Consider the following 9,014-nt stretch of genomic DNA (forward strand, 5'->3'; position numbering starts at 1 on the left):
ATTTTAGGAAGTCCGTACAGTCGAGGAGGTAAAGAATTATAAGAAATAAGCTTGTAGTAAGTGGGACGGTTAATGAATTTATTTTGAAGAAGGGTTTTAATATGCTGATTGAACTTATTCATAAGTGAGCGAGTGGGATCACGGGTTGAAGGTAGATAGGTGGATTGGTCAGAGAGGAGTTCTGTAATTTTTTCAATGTACTCAGTCTTATCTAAGATGACAGTCAGGTTTCCTTTGTCAGCTCTAGTAACAATGAGCTGGTCATTACATTTAAGAAAGGATCTGGTGTGGAATAAGTCTTTGAAAAATAAGGGGGAAAGAAGGGAAGGTTGAGATGTGGAATGTTGTAGGTGATTGGATATCATATTGCTAATCCGGATACAGGATAGTTCTTTGTCTTCCACAACAACCCTGACCATCTTCCTAGATTTCTACTTATGTTAATTTCCTGGAAATGGTGATTCAAAACAAAATCAAACTGCCTCAAAATAAATATTCACCATCAGGGTGTGTCCTAATTGGGGAACAATTACACAAACAAGTGCTAGACCCTGAATCGGACAATGTAATGTAGCTGAATTCTCGAACTGAACATTTGAGTTAATTAAGACACTCAGCTATATTATATTAATTTGATTTTTTCATCACCCAATTCAGCATTCTTCCTCATCGCCCACTCATGTGTTGTTTCTCCTATTCACACCTTTAGTTGAACAATATTAGTGTTCCGACTAATTGGCTTATTTGCTTATATTTCTTTTATCTATTAAATTGTGAAAACCATGTATTTATTTAGTAATACTTGGTTCTAATCTCCTCACACAAATTTGAAATTCCACTAGTGCTTCCAATGATCATTAATCCTTGTGATTTAATATAATAAAGATTTATTTTATTTCTATTCTTGAAAACTAGTATGCCAAATGGGCCCATTCATCCTTTTCCCCTAACCCCAATGATTATCTAGAGACTCTCATTTAGTTGTAACCATAGTGAAAGTATCATGAGATCATCTAAAAATGAGTATTAACTGAGTATGAGTGGGAATTAACTCATACTGCTCTAAATCGCTTGGTATTGAGACGAGGGTGTCTATCCTTGCCCCATAGCTATATAAAGTCACTTCTTACTTGACACACAGATTAGGATTAGATCAATAAAATCTGAATAAAGTTTTTAATAGTGGAAAATCATACACATCGACCAATATCATAACCTGTATTAAATAAATGTAAAATATATATTGCTGGATAGTAGACAGTCAAGAAAGAAGATAGTAGAAAAATATGTTAAATGTAGTTTAAACTACAATTACTGGTTTTAAGTTAAAATATATCATATTATTGCCTACAACTTTATCATTGCCTTCCAATGATTTGTTACTTTTAACAAATCTTTCTAAATTTAAAAAATCTTTCTCACAAAACAAGTGACAATTTATAGAGTACAACAAATACAATAAGTTCTTTTTAACTATGGGAAGGAAATACAAATAATTATTTTGAGCTTCTGAAATTTCAATTTTTTGATGTTAATATGATCAACACTGTTATATAGGGCTTAAAGATATAAGTGGTCTTTATCAGATAAGTTTGAATAGTTTTAACAGTAACAGGAAAAATTTGAATTTACTATATTTTTAAATATCTCTAATGATAAAATATAATTCATTTCTTTATGTCTTCTATTGCAGTTGGATGCCTGAATCTCCTGGACCATTCCTAATGCTGGTCAGTGAAGCAGTTAGCATCTGGTCCCAGCAAAGAGGTAAAGGACCAATAGTGGTGCACTGTGATTCTGGAGTTGGCAAGACAGGTTTATTTCTTCTACTGCTCATAGCGACTTGTGATCTGCGGATGTCTCCACATCTCCCTGACCCTATCAATATTGCCGGTCAGGTTGCTTCGTTCAGGAAAAATTCTCTACGTGACAGAGCCCATTTGTCCTTTGCCTATCATTGTGTCTTATATCATGCAAGAGACCTTCTTATGAAAAGTTAGTCTTTCTAACTAATATAAATGTTTTTTTTTAGTAATTATATTAATTATTAATGCTAATAATTATTTTTAGGGGGTATATTGGCAAGTAGGTCCACGTTTGAGGAGAAAAGAACAAAAACTAAATCGCATACAAGGCATCCTTCAGAAGATTTCTTGTTAAATTCTTTTAAAGAACAAAATGAAGAGCGTCGCCGTTCTGGTGAATTGTCACTTGAAAATTATTTAGATTCAATTTATTTAAGGATCTAATAACTTTTATTTTCCTTTTAGATGCTAGCAGTACTGGTAGCGGAAGCAAGCAGCTCAATGAGAATGATCCGCTAAGTCAGATCGATCCTCTCTGGCCGATTAAACGTTTTTCATAATTGGAACATTCCAATTTCAGTGTTAGATAAGATTTGGTATTTTTATTATTGAAAAAAGGGTCCATTTTATATGACTAAGAGGTGTTATATATGTGTTTTCTATCCACCCCAATGCGGGTTGATAGTTCTTTCTATAATTAAGTATCTTATTCAAGAACTTGTGTTTTTCAGTATTATTGTCAATGTGTGTGTTGTTAGCAAGTCTTTTAACTGTTATGGTCCTAGTGTAGAAAGAGAAAAGGGTTAAGATTTTATTGTTATTTATATATTACTTCCGATTCAAATTACCTGGTTTTTATTTCGTAGAAAAATTAAAGACATTTTTAGAAACAGTTGGTACCGTTCATTTTACTATCAGACTGGTTGTAGCAGTTCCATGTGTAGAATTTTTTATCTCATCTTTATATGATAAATGCATGATCATTAATTGGTTTGGACTTATTCAAAGAAATCAAGCTATTTATATGATTTATTTATCACCTATTATGTTTTTCTAAATCCTGTTAATTCAAAGACAATTTTTTTTGCTTTATTAGTTTATGGGTGTTTTAGTTGAACATGAAAGGATAAATTTAATAATATAGAAAAAACATTTTAAACAATATTGTTAATGCTTGTAAAATGAATTATTTTTGTTTTAAATTTTCATTGATCTTCTAAGACTTTAGTAAAAGCAAGTTACTGTGTACTTGAAGTACATCATTTTTAAAACATAACTTACCATTTTACTTTTAATATTATATCTCAAATATGATACAGGCTACAATTATCATTTGGTTTACGAACCGTAGTATATCATTGGCACTAACTATATACAAACTGTATATCCAAAAGTTTTGGGTTCAAGAAATAAATTGGTAATTAATGTGAGAAAAAAACTTGTTATAAAATTGTAATATCCTATAACTGGCATTCTCTATGTTCATCCAAAAACAAGATTATAATTGTAATGTTAAACATATGATTAAAAGTTTGTTGTAGCTCATATATTCTAAATTAAATGTTTTATAGGAAACCATTAAGTAGCGTTCCTATTTTTTTTTTTTTTTAGTTTACACTGCACTTAATCTCTGTATTGATCTAGTAGACTGCCAACTTAGTAATTGAATAATTTTTGAGTGGTGAAAAAGAATTGTTATTATCTTTTTCTTAAATGTTTCCTTGTCATTAAAAGTTTAATAAAAAGCTGTTATATGGAGATTTAAAATGATTGATAATAACCAACATAATTTTTTCATTGAAAATCTTTTTATGTTTTATTTTTATTTTGTTGTATGGTTTATTTTTTTAGTTTTTAATATTATTGTATATTTAAAGTCCATATAGAGTACTTGGTTATAATATTACCTGTAGATGGTCATGATTAATTTAAAAATTCTTTACTGTATGCTTTTATATTATCAAAATCATATTATTATTCTTTGCTGCTTGTTACCATATTACCTTAAAATACTTTTGAGTTAGATTATTGGCATTGTTTTGATCAGAGTTATTGGTTGATAGGTTCTCCAGGCGGATGTAGACAATTCATGGCAATTTAAATTGATTATGGCCAACTAGCCAATCGGGAAAGATTATGAGACAGAAGTGTACTTATCAGCACTAATAGAATTTATTTACACTCCTGTGTTATAAAATTGAGTATGCTTAAGTTAGTTTAAAGTATTGTTTGGGTGAATCGGTAGAATGATGTTAAATTATATATTGACTGATATAATTAAAGGCTGCTTCTTTAGGTTAGATTATTTTTTTTTTCCTAAAAAAAGTTGTTTAAAACTAAAATATATATTTATATATAATTTTATCTAAAATAAATGTAATACGATTGTGTTTAATTATTCCCTGGCATTAAGTAACATTACAAAAAATCAAAAAAAATCACAATATTTTAACTATAAATGCGAGTTTAATTCTATTATAAGTTTATAAAGTTACTATGAGGTCTTGTAAAACGTGAAAATTGTTTATTATTGAATATCTAAAATCTATGTTTGTTTTATTTGTGATGTGTCATGAATTAATATAAGTAAAAATAATTATCTTTAAATACTTTGTTCAGGTTTTAATTTAGTTATTTGTATAAAAAAAAAGAAAAACAACTTTTCATAATCATCTAGTATTACTTTAAAATATTTTTAACCCTTGAAATGGAATTTAGCCATATGAATTTTACTGGTGGGTCGGCTTATTGGGCATTCTTCATTTTTAAAATATTTTTTATTAAGTTTTAACATTTCGAAAGAACATGTTTATATTCCTGTGGTATTTTAATTTAAGATTGTAGTATAACAATAAAGATGAGTTACTGGTGGTTTTTTGCTTCACATTTTAGTTTATAGCACTGAAAGAGTTCATTTGATTTAATCAATTTATTGGAAATACCATTTTGATAGAAGTTTGTATGTTGTAATTTATTTCTTAATTAAGATAGTCTTAAATAAACATTTAATTGTATCAATGCTTATGGTTTATTTGCTATGTATTTTTCTGTTATTAATATTTATAATTTGTCATAAAAATATCCTATCCTAACCAAATTTATTTTGTTTTATATATAGTAATAGTATTTTGTTTTTTAACAACTATATAAAAAATAATTAGTGCCGCAATTTAAATTTATTGTGCAACTAGTATTAATGTCTTTTTTTCTTAATTTCATCATTATTAAATATTTATTCAACTTTAAGTTATTACAAGCTTTAATAATTTGAAAATGTGTTTTCTAAAATAATTTTATGATATTATACCTCTAATCATTGCTTTGGAAAGTCAACAAAAGTGGCTGTGTGTTTAGTATTACTGTATTTATACAGGTCAAAATCAAATTTTTAAAGTCTAGACTAATGTAATAAAACAGAATTTTTGGTTAAAATGAAGTATATATTCCTCTTGAAATAGAAACCATAACAACGGCAATCGTAATTCTTTTAATTTTTAAATCTAGATCGTTTACAGCAGTATGAAATTTTTTAAGGGAGAAAAACATCATTTTAATTCTGAGATTACTTTATTTATTTCCTGAGTTTTTTTTTTTATTAGCTGCTTTGATGATTTGCAGTTACATAATAATTTGTTTTATGTCTTTGTTCTGTAATAATTTGCCACTTTATTATGATCTTTGTGAAAAGATACAATCAAATAAATAAAAATAAAATTAATAAATTGTTAATATTTAAATTTTCAAATCCAACTTATGTTTTTTATTTGAGGATTATTATTAAGTTCTGCAGTTTCTCCATAGGTCTCATATTTTTAGATTTCATCAAAGAACTGGTTATACTTTTGGAAATGTTGGTGATATCAGTTTGTTCAATTCCAGAATATTATAGATATAGTATTTTATTACAATTTATGGTAACTGTCTTTATATTGTAAAAAGAAATTGTTATGTCACCTATTTTACTTTTCAGTAGGTTTGTGATGTTGAAGAAATATTATTTAATGTATTTGTATATAGTAAGGATTAATAGACAAAATCATTGTATATTTATTTTTTTAGAGTAAATGAAAAAAATATATGTGATTATCTCATTTTAACCAGATTTGTAAAAATATTACATCTTATTAAACTATTATTGATGTTTTATTGAGTAATGTTTATTACTTTGGATTTACCTTGGAGAGAATTGAGAATAATTTTAAAAAGATTTTGGGAAAAAAATAAAAAAAGGGGGGAGAACAGTTTTAATTTATTCAAACAATGGATATTTAACAATACCCTAGATATTTGGACTACATTATTATTGGTTTTTACAAACAAGATATAATAGTACATCATTTTTCTTTGCCATTAGCAATGGGTTGCATGTTATTTTGGAGAAGGTGGGTGTTCCGAAAAACAGATGCTATAAATACCTTTTACTGATTGATAATACTTTAAAGGTACATAATTGATAATTAAAGTGTAATACAAATAGTAATTTGTTAGTGTTAAAACTTCCAAAATTTATTTATTGGTCCAAAATATAGCTTTGACATAATCCTGATAAGATGTTAATTCTTATTAACTATTGGAGAAGTTTGTCGGGGGGTGCGGTCAGCAAAGAACAACAAAAATAAACAAAACCATATTTATTTATTTTATGCCGACGTTTCGGCATAAAATTGATTCTTATTGAATGATCAAATATCTGTTCCAAGATGAACCTTATTCTATACTGATGAATTTTCTAAAATGTCTGTTACAAATGTTTGTAATTAGTTCATCCAGGTGACAGATAGTGGAAAGTGAGCACAAGTTAATTTTATTTTTGTCTAGAAATATATATATATATTTTAGAAATTCTTTATTATTGCAAGCATAAGTTTAAAATGCATGACTCAGGATGTAATTTACAAATTGATATTCGTAGACTAATACTAAAACATAAATAAAATATTTTGGTTCATCTCAATCTTAAGAATAATCTTTGAGGTATCTTCATGAACAAATACTGAAATAATTACAGACGAACTACGACTATTTTGATTTTAATTTTCCAGTCTTACTCTTCACAGGCTTCAGTTTTCCTGGTTGGAGTACTTAAGCATGTGAAACCCCCCTTAAAAAACTTGTATCCTATATCAGGGGATATTGAACCAATAAATTGCTTTTATTGATACTACAATAAATTGAGAATCAAGATACTTAATAGAGCTATACTAATAAATAAATATTAAACTCTAAAATAATAGTTTAGTTTACTTATTAACTAGTTGTAACCAAGAATCAGTTCATTTACGAAAATTATTTAGGTTTACTACCTCAGACAGTCTCATATCTTATTTTTGCATATTGAAGCTTTCAGTGGCCAGCACCATATTCTTCTTTTCACTTTGTTCACCATATTTTGGGACTTCATTTATTTGAATACATTATTCATCATTTATTGCTTTCATAGGAGAAACATCATCAACTGCAATAAGGTAGTCATTAATATAAATAAAAAAATAAGAAATGAGATTATCTGTGGTAGTAAACCTATATAATAGTTAAAATTATAACAATCTATTAACATTGATTGATGCTGCTAAAAAATTAGTTCTTAAAATAAACCTAGATTAAACGAGGCAGTTGTAGGAACAAGAGATTTCACTAAAATAGATACATATTAGGATAAAAATGTTTGAAAGCTGAAATATTTGATATCTAAGATACCAAAAATAATTGAAATCAAATATTTGCTGTTGTAACTTTATGTCAAAAAATCTCAATACAAGATATTATAATACATATTTCCTATCCAGAATGTAAAGTGCAATTTAAAATATTTTATATGAGAATGAACAATGGCCTCAGCTAAAGTTCTATATATAAGCTCCTCCCTCCCCCCAAGTGTTTCCTATAATAAATTTTGCAGGTAGAATTGATTGTATCCAAAGGTTTGGACCAATATTTTAGGGGTGATTGAATGATTTAGGCTTTGGGATGATAAGGGTTTAATCATTAGAGATTTTGAGTTGTAATGCTTTTTTTGTAATGTAATTTTTTATTTGTAATGCTTACCAAATAATTACTTGACTCAGTGCTATAGATTTGCATTATAAATGGGTAGGTGTGGCATTCCACCCAAGGGCGATGGTCCATGCTCCCTCACAAGAAATATTTTTGCTCTTCACACTGAATGATAAAAATTGGATTCATATATTTTGTTCTTTGATTATGTAGAACCTGTTTCACACGCCTGTGTAGCTAGCTGTAAGAGTTTTTTTATTTTCGTGTCCTCTAATTGCCAAGCCGCACCAAACTGTAACAGCAAAAAATGTGATTCCCTCGAAAAATTCATAATCCTGTAAATGTGCTCTCCTCCGTCCCACGAATTATAGCTACCATCTGTTCTAACAACCACTTCTGACTGTCTGGAACTGTATAGAGCATCCTCAGTACACGTTTTGGGAGGGAAAACCTATACAGTTCCATACAGTCACAATTGATAATTTAAACAGAACTATAAAATTGGTAATTGCATGCAGAGTTAAGAATTTGAAACTGGAAAGTCGTTAAATTTTAAAGTTATAGTTTATAGTAGTTTAAGTTTATACTTTTATATTGGTATTTTGAATAAACAATTATTTTTTTAAATTGAACATATTCCAAAGATAGCACTGGGGTCACTTTCTCTACTAGGGTAGTCCTACAGACTGCCACAAAGATGTTCCCCTCTTTCTGAGAGGCAGCTGGGCAGGAAGGGTCCCATTTACCCTTTTAACATTACCTTTCCTTACATTCCTTCTTCTCTCTCCTCTCCCCGCCACTTACCATTTATTATTATAATTATCTTCTGTATTTTCTTTTTATTGTATGTCACTTCACTTGATTTAATATCTTATCATTAGTTCATAGTTCGTCAACCATCTCACAGAGGCTCTTCACCTCCAGTTATTAAAATAGAGCTCCCTAGAACAAACATCCAAATGTTCAATCATCATGAGGAGGCCCCTCACCTGTAAATTTTTTATAATCCGATCCACCTACAAGGGACACACTAGAACACCAGATAAGTATCTCAATGTACACCTTCAAGTATTTGAATGGTAGAAAAAGGTAGTAACCAATATGAATTAGGTAACCACACTAATACCCACAGTAAAAAAAGGTAATACACTTAATTATAATCCTCATGTAACCTCCTCATTTATTAATCCATGTAATTTTCTGCTTTAGAGGGAT

The 9,014-nt window shown here is 28.6% G+C and overlaps 1 protein-coding gene across 2 annotated transcripts in view; it reads left to right on the plus strand.

Moving 5' to 3' along the window:
• Window positions 1-4,158, plus strand: part of mop (myopic) — a 34,610-nt gene extending 30,452 nt beyond the window's left edge. For both annotated transcript variants that reach the window (XM_014417958.3, XM_014417959.3), the window contains 3 exons: window positions 1,694-1,995; window positions 2,071-2,199; window positions 2,271-4,158. In XM_014417958.3, coding sequence (XP_014273444.1) covers window positions 1,694-1,995; window positions 2,071-2,199; window positions 2,271-2,365 — 526 coding nt within the window. In that variant the 3' untranslated portion in view covers window positions 2,366-4,158. The remainder of the gene's footprint in view (window positions 1-1,693; window positions 1,996-2,070; window positions 2,200-2,270) is intronic.
• The last annotated feature ends 4,856 nt before the right edge of the window (window positions 4,159-9,014 follow it).

Source organism: Halyomorpha halys, unplaced genomic scaffold, assembly GCF_000696795.3.
Source record: "Halyomorpha halys isolate HHAL.00 unplaced genomic scaffold, Hhal_1.1 Scaffold173.1, whole genome shotgun sequence".
NCBI classification, from domain to species: domain Eukaryota; kingdom Metazoa; phylum Arthropoda; class Insecta; order Hemiptera; family Pentatomidae; genus Halyomorpha; species Halyomorpha halys.